Below are 19,012 nucleotides of genomic sequence, written 5' to 3' on the forward strand. Positions count from 1 at the left end.
ACGTCAAATTGTACATAGAAAAATGAAATGTAAAAACAAACTGTAGTAAAAGCATAACATGTTTATTGATGATTCAGAACAAAGTTTACATCATTATATCCTTGTATTTACGCTGGTCATTGAGCATCTCTAGAAAAACTTGATATTTACGTTCGTGATAGTCTTTCGTGGAAAAGTGAGGTTTCAACATTTTACCATTGCCACCCATGGCCGAGGAGGCCACCTCCAAATTTTCATAGACCTTAGCTGCGCAGGCGCCCAACATGGCGGCGCCGACTAAAACCATTTCCTGTTCATCGGGTATAAGAGCAGGCAGCTGGCATATATCGGCATGATTTTGCACATACAAGGCATTTTTCGATAAACCTCCACAAAAGAGTAGCGTTTGCACAGGAACACGCTGATGCTTCACCAAATTCTCTATAATATGACGAGTGCCATACTAGGGAAGAAACGAAGATTTATATCTAGTTAATGACAGTGTTATTTGCCAAGCCTACCGCTAAAGATTGCACAAAGGCCAAATATAGTATGGCCAATGCTTCCTCATCCACATTCATGTTGACACCTGAAATCTTAGTACAAAATTTTAAAATTGTTTTATGAAACTCTTATATTTTTTTTTTAGTTTTTACTAACCATTCCCTTGAGGCTGGGATCTGCTATGGGTGATCGATTACCGTGGAAATCAGGCCACACATGTATATCTTTTGTCAAATAACAAGCATCATCTAAACCCTTTTCTTTAGCAATTTCTTTAACTCTTCGATTAAGATAAGAATATATGTGTCTAAAACAGATTTATAAGGAGAAACTATTAATTAAAATAGTGGGTATTCCATGCATCGTAGGTCAATATGTTTGTTGAGATGCAAATGCATATTTGCTCATGAACATTCCATTAAGAGTTAAGTAAGTAAGGGGTCTGTCCGACTCAAGTTAAAGCTCATGGGGAAGGGGCCTCCTTTTTATAGGTGCCACACAAATTTCACCACCATTACACAGAGAGAGTTTTCCTTCATAAATGTAATGATCGAACTTTCGTTCATAAATATTATGAAAAGTTTTATTGCATTAATGAAAAAATCATAAATGCTATGAAAAATTCTTAATGTATAAAAATGTATGAACATGATCGTTTATGAAAAATGTTCTTATATTTAAGAAACTTTGTTTCATATATATATAGAAAACTTTCGTTCATAAATATTATGAAAAGTTTTATTGTATTAATGAAAAAATCATAAAAGCTATGAAAATTCTTAATGTATAAAAATGTATGAATATGATCGTTTATGAAAAAAAAAGTTCTTATATTTAAGAAACTTTGTTTCATACATGTAAAGAAAATTTTCATAATATTAATAATTTTTATCATAAATATAAAAATTTCCTTATCGGGTACCGATACGATATGAAAGCAATTTGCTGACGAAGAGAATTTAGTTATTTTAAAGGATGGCTCTACCCGTGGATGGATGGATACTACCCGTGCTGTTATATGGTTCTGAAGCATGGGTACTTGGAGTATTTGAGAGAAAGATTCTTCGTAAAATATATGGACCAGTTTGCGTTAATGGAGAATATAGGCGTCGTATGAACCATAAGCTGTATGACGACGATAGCATAGTTACACGCATCAAAATACAACGGCTGCGTTGGCTAGGTCACGATGTCAGAATGGATGAAGAAGCTTCAGCAAAGAAGTCTTTTGAAGCCAAACACGGTGGTACACGCAAACCGGGAAGACCAAAAGCCCGATGGAAAGTTGAAGTTGTGGGAGACACCTCGAAACTTGGTGTCAGAGATTATAGAATGAACGCAGAAGATCGAGGCGCTTGAAACGCTATTCTACGTTCGGCTAGTGGAACAAATATTCTGTCATAGCCAAGTAAAGCAAAGTAAACGATGGCTCTCCTACACTGTTCAATACTAGACACACTTTGACGGCAATAGATGTTTCGATGGTCTCCAGTGATATCGCTTCAGATATATCATGAAAACCCCCTAGAGACCCTTGAAGTAGGAGATCAATTTCCAATTTTAATGAAAAATAGTAAATACAAATGCAAATTTTGTCCGATAGCCGAGTCCGAACGGCGAGCCGCAGTGCGACACCTCACAAATGTCGCCAGCATTAGGAGGGAAAAACCACCGCTGAAAATTTTTTCTGATGGTCTCGCCAGGATTCGAACCCAGGCGTTCAGCGCCATAGGCGGACATGCTAACCTGTTCTATGTAGTAACTGCAATCAAGAGCAGAGTACTTCTCACATCCTTGTAGAATGTCCTTCCTCCAAACACAACGAGCCGATGTCAACCCTCATGGACTCCTCTAATCCAAACAGTCTGCCAAAAATCTTAAGATGAATTTTTCAAGTCAAGTCCAAGTAAACAACATAATGTATACTTGAAACAGGTTCAGCATTTTGTTATTATTTCTCGTTTGTTTGTTTGTTTTCCATTTCTGCTCACATGTTTTCTTGGGTGCAAAATAAAGAATGAACCAGTAGAAGCGTGCTAAGTTCGGTCGGGCCGAATCTTGGGAATCCACCATTATGGATTCTGTTAAAAATTTATACAAAATAAATCAGGTTGGAGGGTATAATTTTATTCTACATACTAAACTTCTGTAAAACTAGCAAAAATTAAAGCTTCTAGGAACCGAACAAGGATGATCGAGTGACAGGTTTATATGGGAGCTATATCAAGTTATAGACTGATTTCGACCGCACTTGGCATAGTTGTTGGAAGTCGTCAGTGTACACCGCATGCAAAATTTCAGCCAAATCGGACAAAAATTGCGGTTTATATGGGAGCTATATCAGGTTTTCGACCGATTTTGACTGTACTCGACAAAGTTGTTAGCAGTCATAAAGGAACACTGCATACAAAATTTCAGCCAAATTGGACAAAAATAGCGGCATCAAGAAGTCAAATCCGGAGATCGGTTTATAAGGGCGCTTTATCAGGTTATAGACCGATTTGGACCATACTTGACCCAGTTGTTGGAAGTTATAAAGGAACACCGCATGCAATATTTCAGCCAAATCAGACAAAAATTGCGGGTTCCAGCGGCTTAAGAAGTCAAATCGGTAGATCGGTTTATATGGGAGCTATATCAGGTTATAGACCGGTTTCGACCGTATTCAGCACAGTTGTTGGAAGTCATAACAGAGTACTACATGCAAAATTTCAACCAAATGGGATGAAATTTGTGGCTTCCAGGAGCTCAAGAAGTCAAATCGGGACATCGGTTAATATGAGAGCTATATCAGGTTATAGACCGATTTGGACCGTACTGGACACAGTTGTTGGCAGTTAGAAAGGAACACCACATGTACAATCTCTGCCAAATCAGACAAAAATTGCGGCTTCCAGCGGCTCAAGAAGTCAAATCGGGAGATCGGTTTATATGGGAGCTATATTAGGTTATCAACCGTTTTGAACCGTACTTGGCACAGTTATTGGAAGTCAAAAGTAAACACCACATGCAAAATTTCAGCCAAATCGGAAAAAAATACGGCTTCCCGGGGCTCAAGAAGTCAAATTGGGAGATCGGTTTATATGGGAGCCATATCAGGTTATACACCGCTTTGGACCGTACTTGGCACAGTTGTTGGAAGTTATAACAGAACTCTTCATGCAAAATTTCAGCCAAATCGGACAAAGACTGTGGCTTAAGAATTCAAATCAGGAGATGGGTTTATATTTGAGCTATATATAAATCTGAACCGATATGACCCATTTGCAATCCCCAGCGACCTACATCGATATTTAGTATCTGTGCAAAATTTCAAGCGGCTAGCTTTACGCGTTCGACCTCTATCGTGATTTCGACAGACGGACGGACATGGCTAGATCGATTCAGAACGACGAGACGAAACACTCTAATTGCTGATTGCTGCGTAATGTTGCCATATCTTCTAAGTTACCTTAAAAGTGTACGAGCCAACTAAATTTGTTAACAGGAGGTTTATCCCCATGATAAATTAATGTTCAGGTTAGCTAATACGAACTTTTTTTTCTACGAGAAATCCGCCCTTACTCTCGTTGGCTATTTATTTCAATTCAACAACTGATTTTATTAAAATACTGTTCGATGTTGCAAACCTCCAGTAGAAATTTTCTAGCTCTCAATTACCAAACACTACAAATTTTGCTCGCTTCGCAAAGTCAGTTTTGAGTACGCTAACCACTAATAGAAGGTTAGGTCACTAGCGAAAACATAAAGTGGATAGGACCCATGAACTTTATTAAGGATATCAAATCTGCCGATTGAAAATGCCATCAAGTAGGAGAAAATGTAAACCATGGCGAAACAATTAAAGGTGGTCCCATTTGTACAACAACCACAAATCATATGGTGCAATCCGCCATCTTGCTATCAAGCTGATCGTCGTTTTGCCAACACACGCAAACAAATTTGTGTGTATGTATTCTTGTGCATGAGAGAACAAAGAGAACGCAAACAAAAATCTGACATCTTAATACCGTCAAACCCGGCCGGCTGTTAACAGCTGTTCGCGTGAGACCACCTTTTTAAATCCGCCTTGAATGTAAACAAAGAATGAATGAAAAAAAATGGAACAAGTTGACATCTTCAATGTCAAATACTGCCACAAATTAAAAAAAATTGTATGCCGGCTGATCGTTTGGCTTAACATTATTCAGTGAATCCTGTTAAGGAACAAAGCAAATGGAAACTAAACTCAATGATTAGGGGAACTGCTGTTTTATGCCGAACGGCGTGTCACTGAATAGTGACGCCCATTGTTGAGAAGTTTTACTAATACTACATACTACTAAATTTCTCACGAAGTTTCCATTGAGGAACAAGGGATACTTCTCCCATATCAATGAGTGAAGTCCGATTAATGGTTAAGCTCAATGATAAGACGCCTTCTTTTTATGCCGAGTCCAAACGGCGTACCGCATAGCGACACCACTTGGTAGAGAAATTTTAACAGGATATCTCACAAATGTAGCCAGCATTGGTATTCTATTCTGAATTCGGAATAGTCGCTGACATTTTTAATTGTTCCTCAAGCGAAATTTGACAGCAGTTAAATGTTTTTGTTTCCATACCATTGTGGTTTTCTCTATTTTATAAATTTTTCTCAAATAAATAAAGAAATACGAACCATTGAAACCAATGAAACAAACAAAAAAGATGCCGGCAATAGTTTAAGTGTTGCCACTTTCTTTTTCAATTTTCCTCACTATAAACAGAGTACTACTTTTCCGCCTACTTTTAGCCAACGTTTCGCCGACGTTTTTTTATATGTAGTTTGACAGGATTCCGCTGGAAAAGTTGAACAGAATACTCAGCTTAAGGCGATAATCACCGCTGAAAATTTTTATGATGTTCACTCCGGGATTTGAACCCAGGCGTTTGGCGTCATAGGCGAACACGGTCGCCTCCGAGAAGTTGGCAAATGTTACCAAAATATGGTGAGGAGATAACCACCGATGGCAAATATTATAAGATGTTCTCGCCGACGAAACATACCACGTCCACAATTTTAGGCAAATCGGCTAATAATTGCCCCCTTTAGGGTCTCAAGAAATCAGTTTATATGGGAGCTATATCAGGATAACCTTGTCTGGCTATGGGTCAGATATCTCTCCAGTGTCATAGTAGGCGAGGTTCTCATTACCCCGCCAACGCCAAGACATCATGTACTCTGAACCTGTTATAATGACTTAACTAACTTCTGGAGCGTAAGTTAGTATTGGTTTAATCACGTTCCTGCTGAGCCAGTGGATTATCATCGGATTGAAGGTCCATTTCCAACCTACGACCCGACCTGCCAAGTACTTGAAAGTGATTTTGGATCCACTCAACAGTTAAAACAAGCATCGGTCCAACATGGACCGAATTTGAGGAGAAAGTTGATTGACATAAGAGACCAATAAAACTTTAGCCGATTCGGACCAAAATTAAGGCCTCTGAGGTTAAGGTAAATTATTTTTAAGTAGGGTATAAGCCAAGACGGATTAAATAAGGTGGTCTCACGTGAACAGCTGTTAACAGCTGGCCAGGTTTGACGGTATTAACATGCCAGATTTTTGTTTGCATTCTCTTTGTTCGTTGTATCTTCTTTCTCGCATATTCTCTGCTCATTTACGCACACGCATACACACACGCACACAAATTTATTTGTGTGTGTTGGCAAAACGTCGATCAGCTTGATGACAAGCTGGGGGATTACACCATATGATTTGTGGTTGTTAATTGTTTCGTCATGGGTATAAGCGTAAAGTCTTCGAGCTAAGAGTTCCCCCAAGCCAAGAACTTTCTTCTATACGAATTTGGTTGGGCCATGTTGTTCCATGTGGCCATGGTGGAAAATTTTCCCTCAGGAGCATTTTTTTTCTTAGTAGCCATATTAAACCTGCTCGACTTGGTCAGTAGATCTTTTGGAAATCTGGATTTGCATCATCCCAAGATTTTAAATTTGGAACGGTCACTTTTCTCATATAGTTATAGTTCACAATCTCACATGAAGGGGTCACATGTTGGCAGTTTATGATTACATCTAACCTCCATTTAAATTCTCTATTTATTAGTCTGAAAATACAATGAACAGACTTTACTTACTCTGTATCGCCTAATTTCATTTTTATGTGCATATATTGGGGATGACATTTAATGACATAATCCAGCAACAGACCTGCTGCACTTTGTCCACCCTCGTTGAGATAATAACCTGGAATGATGGCGCTGCGATATGGACCCCATACGCCCTGGGCCCAACATGGCTCGCGTGTCAAGCTCATGTGACATGTTGAAGTGCCACATATCATAGCTATTTTTCCCTCCAACTCACATTTGTATTCCATGGATATGCAACCGAACATACCCAAAGCTCCGGCATGAGCATCGATTAGAGAGGTGCCTACAATAGTGCCTGGCAATAAACTCATTTCGGAGGCAGCCTTTTCCGTTAAACCGCTACCCACTGGTGTGCCGGGCTCTTGTATGCAGCTTCCAATTATTTCGGCATTATTTTCGAGCAATTCTTCTAGACCGATTTCTCGAAAAAATTCTCGATTCCATTGCATTTTCTCAGCATCATAGTTCCATTTGCATACAACAGAGCACAATGAGCGTGAATCACAGCCAGTACTGCGCCACGTCAAGAAATCGGGCAAATCGAAAGCTCTCCAAATTTTCGTCCATGTTGACATAAAACAATTATTCTTGAGCCATAGCAATTTGGGTAATTCCATTTCTAATGAGACCTGACCGCCCACATATTTCAATAGATCATGTTTTGTGGCATTTATATGGGCGGTCTCCTCGTGAGCTCTATGATCCATCCATAAAATAATATTTTGTTCCGCTTCACGATTTTTACTCACCGAGAGAGATTCTCCGTTTTCTCCCAAAATCACCAGGGAGCATGTAGCATCAAATGATATTGCTACAATTTCTTCTTTTGGCACATCACTGGTAACATCCTGCAAAAAGAGTAAGAGAGAAAATTTTTCAAAATTTGAATATGGGATTTAAGTTTGTTGCCATAAAATTCCACAAAATAATTGGGTTGTATAAAAATAACCGTCTCATAAGAGATTGACGGCGCCAGTACTAGGTTGAAATGTCGTGTTAGTATCTCATCCTTGTATTATGAAACTGCAATAAGGAATTCCCCATGATTTGAGAAGCTACACCTGAAATGACTGGACTCTCTATAACGCACTGGCGGATGTCCTGGGGTACTTCCCACCGATATAACGGCCTTACACAAATTGCGAAACCAGACTTGAATACCAAAAGTTTCCAACAAAGAAACCATGATTCGACCAGGAGTGTCGTAGTGCTACTGGGGCTAATAATGCCGATATCCGATGGTAGCGGTGACAAGGATACCTGCAATTCAACCCCTAGTGATTGCATTTAGAATAACTTCAAAATTGCAGTAACCCCGTTGTAGAAAAATAAGGCAGCAGGATCCGATGGGTTGCCGGCTACTATATTTTTAGAAGCGGATGCGAGAAACTGTCAAGAGGCATGCCATACCTTCATAGATAAATCTTAGAGATATGTATCGATAACTCCCATAAGTTCATAAGCAGAAAAACTTATTGTCACTCGTTCCATTCTTCAAAAATAGGATAGAACTTCGTTAAGATAAAACCTCTCTCCATACCAATCAAGGTTTCCGACAATGATACAGTTTATCATGTTACCATTTAAGAATCCTGGGGACTGATACTCTAGTTTTTGTTCGAAGATTAATTCCGTTCCGTACACAATGGATCATGGCTTACTAGAGCTGGCAAACATCGATAATTGCAACGTTCGATATTTTCTATATTTTTAATAATAAATATCGATACTATCGTTAATTTCCCATCACCTATATTTCAAACGAAAATGAGAAGTAAAAATCACGAGATGGATTTATATCGAAGCAATATTAATCCACAGACCAAATAAAACCAAGGTTAATAAAGTCAGTTGGAAGTCATGAGAGAAATTAAATCGGATGAAAAGTGCGCCCTCTATAGGCGCAATGTAACTTAAAGGATACATTCAATGTCGGATTGCTTATTATACCCACCACCGAAGGATGGGGGTATATTCATTTTGTCATTCCGTTTGCAACACATCGAAATATCCATTTCTGACCCTATAAAGTATATATATTCTTGATCAGCGTAAAAATCTAAGACTATCTAGACATGTCCGTCCGTCTGTACGTCTATCTGTTGAAATCACGCTACAGTCTTCAAAAATAGAGATATTGAGCTGATCCGATTTTGCTGAAATTTGAAACAGTAAGTTGTGTTAGGCTCTTCGACATGCTCCGTCAATGGCTCAGATCGATCCAGATTTGGATATAGCTGCCATATAGACCCATCCTCCGATTTAGGGTCTTAGGCCCATAAAAGCCACATTTATTACCCGATTTTGATGAAATTTGGGACAGTGAGTTGTCTTAGTCCCTTCGACATTCTCCATCAATTTGGCTCAGATCGGTCCAGATTTGGATATAGCTGCCATATAGACCGAACCTCCAATTTAGGGTCTTAGGCCCATAAAACACGAATTTATTGTCCGATGTTGCCGAAATTTGGGACAAAGAGTTACGTTAAGCCCCTCCACATATATCTGCAATTTGGTCTAGATCGATCATGATTTGCATATAGCTGCCATATAGACCGATCTCTCGATTTAAAGTCTTGGCCCCATAAAAGGTGCATTTTTAATCTGATTGCACTGAAATTTGACACACTGACTTATGTTATGCTTTTCGACATCCATGTCGTTTATAGTTCAGATCGGTTTATTTTTAGATATAACTACTAAAAAGATGAATATTTCGTTATACACAATTTAACAATGACTTGTACTTATTAGTATTTGGTCCAAATCGGAACATATTTCGATATAGCTGCTATGGGGCATAAAGTATACATTTTTCACCGGATTTTGACGAAAGGTGGTTTACATATATACCGGTGCTGGTGGGTATCCAAAGTTCGGCCCGGTCGAACTTAATGCCATTTTACTTGTTTTCGTTTAATTTCGCAAAAAATTTAACTTTTGCGTAAGTATCCATCGGAAAATATCAAACGATATTCAGTCAAAAATTAAATATCGATAGTAACAATAGTGCCATCAATATTTTGCCAGCTCTATGGCTTACGATCGTAATTTGTCAAACAGTTATCGATTTCGGGGAAGAAAAATCAATACGCCGAGCATATTTTGTAATCTCAAAGGTAAACAAAGCAAATGGTGGTTATTAAACAAATCTGCAAATGCAAATTTTGCAGATTTTGCCCATCAACATTCCACTAAAGAACAGGGGCAAAAAAAGTTATTGCTACTAAAAAATAAATAAAACACATTCTAAACAATATGCAATTGTTTTTTAACGATATTTTACTGTTGTTGCACTGTAAATTGCTGTTTTACGTGAAAGAGGAAAAAAATATGTGGATTAAGTCGCCTCTAGCACAGCCACAGTGCTTGTTTGATGTTTATTTTTTTCGGGCAAGAAGAAAAACAGCCAAAGTACAATTGGATAAAGTCGGAATCATGACATAATTACCAGGTAGTGTACCGTAAACAGCTGAGTACAATGTGCACTAACTGTCATCGAGTTTTGGTTGTGTGTCTATAATACACACACACAACCAAAACTCGATGACAGTTAGTGCACTTCGCGAGAAAAAATTGTACTCACCTGTTTACAGTACACTACCTAGTAATTAAGAACCATAACACACACTAACAACGAAAAATTCCGTGAACTATTAATATGCTCAAAATCAGAGTTGCACTAATCACTGATTTTGACAGATAGTGCACTCAATATTTTGTTGTTGGGCAACTGCCACTACCTGTAAATGAATATATCTTGGTCAGAACCTTTTGAAAGTGGTTAAATGATACAACTTCTAGTTTGATCATGTTTGTAGATAATTTGCTTTGCCGAATGTGGCATAAGCACAAAGTTAATTTTTGTCCAATTTAAGGGACCAAAAATGTGAATATATTATAATTATTGTTTTATTTGACGAAATAAATACTTCGTCTTATGAAATAAATACTACGATAGGTAAATTGCTGCGGGCAAAAACTCGCACATTTCGCCATAATCCAAAAAATGGGAAACTCGATAGTAATAAGTCTCTGATAGAGAAGATCATGTGAAACGCAGATGTTAGCTCAAACCAAGTTATTGAAGTCCCGCCAAAATTGAATAGAAACCCCAAGCAAACGCTGAAAGACGAGCCCAAATCCGATACTTTTGAACTCATTTATTCTTTAAGCCGGGTTAAATTTTCTTTTACCCGTGGTAAGAGTTACGATCCGTAAAGAAAACGTTTGGATATAATGCAAGTGTAATGAGCTATTTTCAATAGGGATGTAAAATTGAGGGAGTTCCTGCTGAAAATTATTTTACATGTCTCCACCGGAGGTTCCTCGACAAAGTCTTATCAGGGAAAATTTCTGGGATTCCTGCTCGGGAATACTTTCGTGTTAGGTTAGGTTAGGTTGAAAAGAGGGTGCAGATATTAATCCGCCCATGCCATTATGGACATACACCTAAGCCAGTAATCGGTTTGTTGTGCGCTCTAAAAACTATAAAGTAACCTCTAAAAAGAAAATCTGTTAGAAGTGAAAGCCGGGCAATGACAAAGGAAATGCTCCAACTCATCATCTTCCCCACATGCCCTACACATGCTATCACTTGCCGCACCGATTTTACATAATGGAGCTTGTAGTCCTATGTGTCCCATTATGATACCAATAGCTATAATGACCTCCTTCTTGCTTCCTTTCAGTAAAAACCTCGTCCTCTTACGATCTGGATCCCCCCCATAGGATTTTTGCCGTCCCATCGACCGTTTCGCTGTTCCACAAAGTTGCATGCGCATTCGTCGCCCACTCCCTGAACTCAGACTGCGTCGAACCGAAAGGCTTTGGGTTAACCCAATTTTTTGACGGCAGTCCTCTGGCCTTCACCGCCAAATCGTCTACCCTTTCATTTCCCCTTACTCCGTTATGGCCCAGCACCCAAACGATGCGGATTTTGCTATCCTCAGAGAAGGCGTTAATCTCCTTCTTACACTACAAGACTGTTCGTGACCTTACCGTCCTGGTTGTTACTGCCCTTATGGCAATTTATTGTTGGTAAAGATGTTCACACTCGACGTCCTCGCGTTAGCACCACACCACTTCACGCATTCCGTGATCGCCCGGATCCCCGCCTGCAGGACCGTATTATGGTCAGGCAGTCTAAAACAGATCTCAGTCCCTGGGTTCTCAATGTAAACCCCCAGGTCCACTTTGTCCTCTAGCTTTGATCCATCCGTGTAACATGATCTTCCAGATGGCAATACTAGGGTTCCGTCAATCCAAGACTGTGCTGATGGCAGCAGTGCCTCGCACTCGATTTCGAGGTTCAACTCAGGTATCCGATCGGAAACCTCTTCCCTTCCTTCCAGGTTTCTTATCGTCGCCTCGATTATACCGCGATGGTATAAGCTGCTCCCATCCTCAATCCATTCTCGCATCGCCTTATGTATCATAGCCGCAGTGGCTGCCTCACACTTAATCTGTATGTCTATGGGTCGGATATCTAGAATAGTCGCCAGTGCCCTAGTGGACGTGGTCCTTATCGCTCTGCCTATGCCAAGACAACGTTCTTATGTTGCACTTTTTCTTCAGTCCACCAAACTACTGAGGCGTATGTAAGAACTGGTCTAATCACGCTCCTGTAGAGCCAGTGGACTATCCTCGGATTCAGGCTCCATTTCGAGTCAACATAGTGTCCAACATCTGTGAGCATTCTTTGTACACTCCTGAACGTGACACTTCCAATTCAGTTTTCTGTCCAAGATCACACCTAAGTATTTAACCTTGTTCATAACTTGATATAGCTGCCATATAAACCGATCTGGGGTCTTGACTTTTTCAGCTTTCAGATGGCGCAATTCTCATCCTATTTGGCTGCAATTTTGCATGAGGTGTTTTGTTATGACTTCCAACATCTGTGCCAAGTATGGCCTAAATCGGTACATAACCTGGTATAGCTGTCATATAAACCGATCTGGGATCTTGATTTCTTGAACCTCTAGAGGGCGCAATTCTCATCCGGTTTAGCACAAATTTTGTACAACGGCTTCTCTCATGACCTTCAACATACGTGTCTAATATGGTCTGATTCGATTCATACAACAGATTGATACAGCTCCCATATAAACCGATCTCCCGATTTTGCTTTTTAACCCTCTACAAGGCGCAATTCTTATCCGAATGGACTGAAATATTACACAATGACTTCTACAATGTTCAGCATCCATTTCATTTATGGTCAGAATCGGACTATAACTTGATATAGCTCCCATAACATAACAGTTCTTATCCATTATTCTTTGTTTTAAAGAGATATCGCGCAAAGAACTCGACAAATGCGATCCATTGTGGAGGGTTTATAGGATTCGGCCCGGCTGAACTTAGCACGGCCGAATCCTTTTTATTTCTCACAGAGGCCTTGTGGTATATGACCGTAACGATGTAGTGTTCCAAAAACGGCAACACCTGGACACACAGAATCCAGAATTTGGCTCCCTTGGGTCAAATTCAGGATTGGAACACACATTATACATTTCGGATTTTTATATGGAAGTCCAAACACGGAAAGGGAGGCTTCCATTAATTGTTTCGACGCTCTTTCCCATTCTTTTTGGAGGATTTTCCGGACAGTGAAATCGTTGCCGCTGGAGATTTTAATGTCCATTACTCCTCTTGGCTTTCCCATTCAGGTCACACAACTCCGGAGAGCCAATACGTCGAGCTCTATGCCGTGCAGAATGAATTGACGCAACTAGTGAATAAACCGACACACATTGCGTGTGTCGAAGGTCAACAAAATAATACTCTTGATCTTTTCTTAACTTTGCATCCTGAAAAGTACGAAGTTAATGGATCTCTTAGAAATTCCGATCATTGCATTATTTCAGCATATTTTTCGTATTCTACCCTTCGTGCCGCTTTATCTACAGCCCCAAAGCAGACAATTTTTATGTACGAAAAAGCTCGTTGGTCGGAGCTCAATGATTTCTTTCGCAATTTCAACTGGAAGCTTGGTTTTCTTGATTGTGACATAGATGCGGTAGCTGAAATAATAGAGAATGTGATCTTAATTGGAATGGAGTTTTTTATTCCAACCAAAATAATTTCGGTTAAATCGAAGCACAAAAACTGGTTTAACCAGGAGTGCAGGCGTGGAATGCCATCAGATTAAAAGAGGAGGCATACAGAAATTGACGTTTAAATAAAAATGCCAGGAATGAATTGCTGCATAAACATACAAGAACTTCGTGTGCCACAATACTTAGACGCAAAAAGTTTCTGCATGAACAGCATCTTCGTGCCAAAGTTCTTGCTTCTCCAAGGGGAAGTAAAAGCTTTTGGTCGTTTGTGAAAAGAGTGAAGGGCAACTCATCGGCTTTCCCGAGTCTCATTAAAGACGACCAGATATTCACTGGTTGACCAAACCTGGTTGATAAGGCTAACCTGCTGGCTGACATGTTTGCGGGAAATTCTTCCCTGCCGGAAAGCGATCAACCACTCCCCGTTATTGAAGACGTATCTAGTTCCACGCCCTGATGGCATATCGTTACTTGTTTTATGCAAGTGTCCTTCGGCGCTCGCTCGCTCGTCCTTTACGCAATCTTTTCAAGCTTGCATACCGTGCGGATGTTTTCCTGGCGCGTTGGAAGATTGCGAACGTGCAGCCTATCCCCAAGAAGGGTGAGGCAACCGATCCTGCGAATTACCGATCAATAGCGTTATGTTCTGCGCTTTCCAAGGTTATGGAGAGCAAGGCCAATTACTATCTTGGGAGATACTTACTGTCCAATGGTCTTCTTAGCGACCGACAATACGGGTTCCGTAGAAATCGCTCCACGGGTGACCTGATGGCAATCCTGTCCAACAGTATAGTCGCTCTATTCGCCAGTTCAGTGAGAGTAAGGTCGTCGCTCTGGATATCTCCAAGACATTTGATAGGGTCTGGCACGGTGCAATCGGTCGCTTTTGGTGTCGGTAATAACTTTGCTCGATTTATATCGAGTTTTCTCAGAGTTTTCTCAGAGGGAGTACCACGAGGATCTGCCCTTTCTCCCTGTCTTTTTCTTATTTTCATTGACGATCTACTGGGTCTGACTTCGAATCCGATCTAATTGTTCGCGAATGACAGCAACCTCTGTCATTCATTTTCATTCGACCATAGGCCTAGACTTCGAGAGATTGAAGACAGTAGGCGGATTATGAAGGTGACACTCTGCCAGGATTTGCTGGTCATTCCTGAGTTGGGTCGAATAAACAGAGTAGATTTTAATCCACGCAAAACGCAGTGCTGTTTGTTGTCCCACAAACGATTCACTGACACTTTGCAAAATACAAGTTTTGCCCATGAACATTCCACTAAGGAACAGGAGCAAACTTCTCACATATCAATGAGTGCAGTCCGATTCAAGTTAAAGCTCAATGATAAGGGGCCTCCTTTTTATAGCTGAGTCCGAATGGCGTGCCGCGGTGCGACACCTCTTTGGAGAGAAGTTTTACATGGCCTAGTACCTCACAAATGTAGCCAACATTAGGAGGGGAAAACTACCGCTGAAAATTTTTTCTGATGGTCTCGCCAGGATTCGAACCCAGGCGTTCAGCGTCATAGACGGACATGCCAACCTCTGCGCTGCGGTGTCCTCCTCCCTGACATTTTGAAATTGTCAATATCTATCGACGGTGTAGATATCAAGGAGTGAGAGGCTCTTGATGTTCTGGGCATGAAGATTCAATGTGATGTCCGTTGGTCAAAACATGTATTCGAAGTGTCGAAAGAAGCATTCAAGTGCTTGGGTTTTCTTAAGCGGTTTAAGAAATATTTCACTCCCGCTGATCTTCTTAAAATCTACACTACTTACATCAGGCCGAAGATGGAATATAACTCGCATATATGGGCCGGAGCTCCAAAATCATCCTTGGAGCTGCTTGACCGTGTCCAGAGGCGGGCGTTGGTGTTGATTGAAGATGGCAGGGTATCCAACTCTAACTCTGTTTTTTCGATTCTTCCACGATGTGTGTTCTTCGGAAATCAGTCTTCTGATTCCTGACTTGAGGTTGTTTGTCAGAAATACATGATTTTCTAGAAGCGCGTGCCAGTTTGTAATCGATTGGCCAGCTGATCGGGCCATGCACTACCGAGCGAATTCTTTTTTGGTTGATTGAATACAAAAAATACCTTTCTTTTATGCACCATATTGCTATGGTCGGTAAATTCGCCCGATTTGGGGGCCTTTTAGTTCCATATTACTATGGTCGGTCTATCGGAATCAGTCTTCTGATTCCTGACTTGACATTTTTTGTCCTATATACAAGATTTTCTAGAAGCGCGCACCGGTTTGTAATCAATTGGCCAGCTCATCGGACCATGCACTACCGAGATAATTCTTTTTTCGCAAGTATGGTTCGTATGTGGAATCGATGTTTTGTTGCGGATGTTTTTTCTGCTACTTACGACATCCAGAAATTCAAAACAAGTGTCAATAAACACTACTCCCTCTTTCCAACCCGCCTATCCTTAACTACCCTCTCCAACGCAATGCACTGCATCTTTCCACTGCTACAAAAACGGGCAAATAACTTTCAGAAATATCTTTGTTATCATTTGTGATTTATGATCCTTGTCATGTTGCATTTATTTTTGCTCTTTCTTTTTTTTAACGGTGCTATTTACTTTGGCAGAGCTGTTTTGCTGCCAATCAAAGCAGCCAAAGAGAGACAGACACCTGTAGCTTAAGCTTGTGCTCTCTTATTTAAAGAGACAAAAGCACATTCATTCTTTATACGATTTATATACATATGTGATGTGTATGTATGCGCATATTTTATCCATATTTGATCAGAGAGGAATGTGCGAGTAAACTTTTTCGCATTTTCTCTTTATGCACTTACCTTAACACAATAGCAAACAGCTTGCCAAATATCGTCGGATGATTGCTCGAAGTATTCATGTTCTGGATTCCAAATGCGTATATTTCGTGTAGCCTGCTTGAGAACTTTGCCGTCGGATGTTATCAGTGCAGCTCTTGCCGAAGATGTCCCCACATCGACACCAACGAAATAGATTTTCGGCATTTTTCTTTTTTAGGATCTCTGAACGAAACACAAAGATAGCTTGAAAAACGTTGTAGTCGCCTTCTGTTGAACGTGTGTTACCTTATCAGCTTCGTTTACAATTGGAATTTGAAAATAATGCAAATGGCAGCTGAGACAAATGGGCAAACACAATACTGACAGCAGGCACAGTAAATGTGTGTGCAGGAGATTCGCATTCGAGGAGAGTACCTGCCGCAACAAAACTATTAGAACTGCACTCCCGCCAGTTATCTTATCAACCTCATTGACGTTGTCGTAATAAATGTTAAACAACGCCGATTTGAGTACTAATTTCCTTGCTTAATTGCCCCGACCCGACTGTCACGAATTTGTTGTTTAATTGGTAAAATGTACCGTGAATGTCATAAATACAGATAAGTGGTGTGGTTTGTTGGTTTTTATTTGAGCTTTATTTTGTTTTTCTATACCTAATTTCTTCCCACTTTGTTGTTGTTGTTTTGCTTTGCAAAGCTCTAAATAATTCAAGTAAATCAAGATTGTTTACAATATATGAGAGTGCGTCTCAGTTGTCAGGCGTAGGTACACACAAGCACTTACTGTATCTCCGAATTTAGTCTGAAAGCATGTACACAACATGAAATGATCTCAAACTCTTTTTAGTTTAGCCGATCAGCTCGGTCCACCAATTAAGCAGAGTGGCTGCTCTCAAAAGTGTAAATAATAAGCTCTTTGTAGGAGGGTTGGTCAATAATTTGGAAAACCATACTAAGGGTACGTTCAGATTAATCAAATATAAGTTTTTATCCCCACTACCAAAGGATGGTGGTATATTGATTTTGTCATTCCGTTTGCAACACATCGAAGTATCCATTGCCGGCCCTATAAAGTATATATATTCTTGACAAGAGTAAAACCCTAAGACGATCTAGCCATGTCCGTCCGTCTGTCTGTTAAAATCACGCTACAGTCCTTAAAAATAGGGATATTGAGCGGAAATTTTGCACAGATTATTCTTTTGTTCACAAGCAGGTTAAGTTCGAAGATGGGTTATATCGGACTATATCTTGATATAGCTCCCATATAGACTGAATTGTGTTAGGTCCTTCGCCATCTTTCTTCAATTTGGCCCAGATCGGCCCAGATTTGGATATAGCTGCCATATAGACCGATCCGCCGATTTAGGGTCTTAGGCCCATAAAAGCCACATTTATTATCCGATTTTGTTGAAATTTGAGACAGTGAGTTGTGTTAGGTCACTCGACATTTTTTTTTTATTTGGCCCAGAACGATCCAGATTTGGATATAGCTGCCATTTAGACCGATCTCTCGATTTAAGGTTTATGTTTTAAAACAAATTTATGTCTAATACCACTTTGACATTTGAATTTACTACATTTGCCACTCAAGGCAGTTTCGTTGGGGGTAGATTTTTGTTGTTGCGCTAATGACACTACCTCTTAATTGTACCATGGAGACAACCTTAAAATAATCCAGCCATTGCTGTTGCGCACGTGGCTTTACCTTCTTAAGGCTGGCACCAAGGCGGATTTAAAAAGGTGGTCTCACGCAAACAGCCGTTAACAGCTGGCCAGGTTTGACGGTATTGAGATGACGCCCATGGCGAAACAATTAAAAGTGGTCTCACATGTACAACAACCACAAATCATATGGTGAAATCCGCCATCTTGCCATACATAACATAATTACCAGGTAGTGTACCGTAAACAGCTGAGTAAAATTTTTTCTCTCGAAATGCACTATCTGTCAACGAGTTTTGGTTGTATGTGCGTGTGTATTATAGTTAAGAACCATACAAACAAACAACGGAAAGTGGCGCGAACTAGTTGGCATACTCAAAATCAAAGTTGCACTAAACACTGATTTTGACAGATAGTGCACTCAATATTTTGTTGTTGCAACTGCCACTACCTGTAAATGAATATATCTTGTTGCCATCAAGCTGATCGTCGTTTTGCCAATACACGCAAAAAATTTGTGTGCGTGTGTGCGTACATGACCAGAAAATATGCGAGAAAGAAGATAACAGAGAATGTAAAAAAATCTGACATCTTAATACTGTCAAACCTGGCCGGCTGCTAACAGCTGCTCGCGTGAGACCACCTTATTAAATCCACCTTGTATGACGCCATGGGCTGGTACCATGGCGAAACAATTAAAGATGGTCTCATTTGTACAACAACCACAAATCATAAGGTGCAATCCGCCATCTTGCTATCAAGTGAACGGCGTTTTGCCAACACACATAAAGAAATTAGTGTGCGTGTGTGTGTACGTGTGCATACATGAGCAGAGAATATGCGAGAAAGAAGATAACAACAAAGAGAATGCAAACAAAAAT

General features: G+C 40.1%; 1 protein-coding gene across 2 annotated transcripts; it reads right to left on the bottom strand.

Moving 5' to 3' along the window:
• Positions 1–46: 46 nt before the first annotated feature.
• LOC106086769 (FGGY carbohydrate kinase domain-containing protein) lies at positions 47–17,246 on the bottom strand. Of its 2 annotated transcripts, XM_013251568.2 has the most exons (6): positions 16,753–17,246; positions 16,489–16,689; positions 6,604–7,466; positions 640–790; positions 501–575; positions 47–442 (listed from the first exon to the last, which is right to left on the bottom strand). In XM_013251568.2, the coding sequence occupies exons 2-6, from the start codon at positions 16,669–16,671 to the stop codon at positions 86–88; spliced, it is 1,629 nt and encodes a 542-aa protein (XP_013107022.2). In that variant the 5' UTR covers positions 16,672–16,689; positions 16,753–17,246; the 3' UTR covers positions 47–85. The 2 variants fall into 2 exon arrangements, with proteins under 2 accessions (XP_013107022.2, XP_059218648.1); XM_059362665.1 differs by having other exon boundaries at positions 16,489–17,246.
• Between the last annotated feature and the right edge of the window lie 1,766 nt (positions 17,247–19,012).

The sequence above is a fragment of the Stomoxys calcitrans genome, chromosome 1, assembly GCF_963082655.1.
Source record: "Stomoxys calcitrans chromosome 1, idStoCalc2.1, whole genome shotgun sequence".
Classification (NCBI taxonomy): Eukaryota; Metazoa; Arthropoda; class Insecta; order Diptera; family Muscidae; genus Stomoxys; species Stomoxys calcitrans.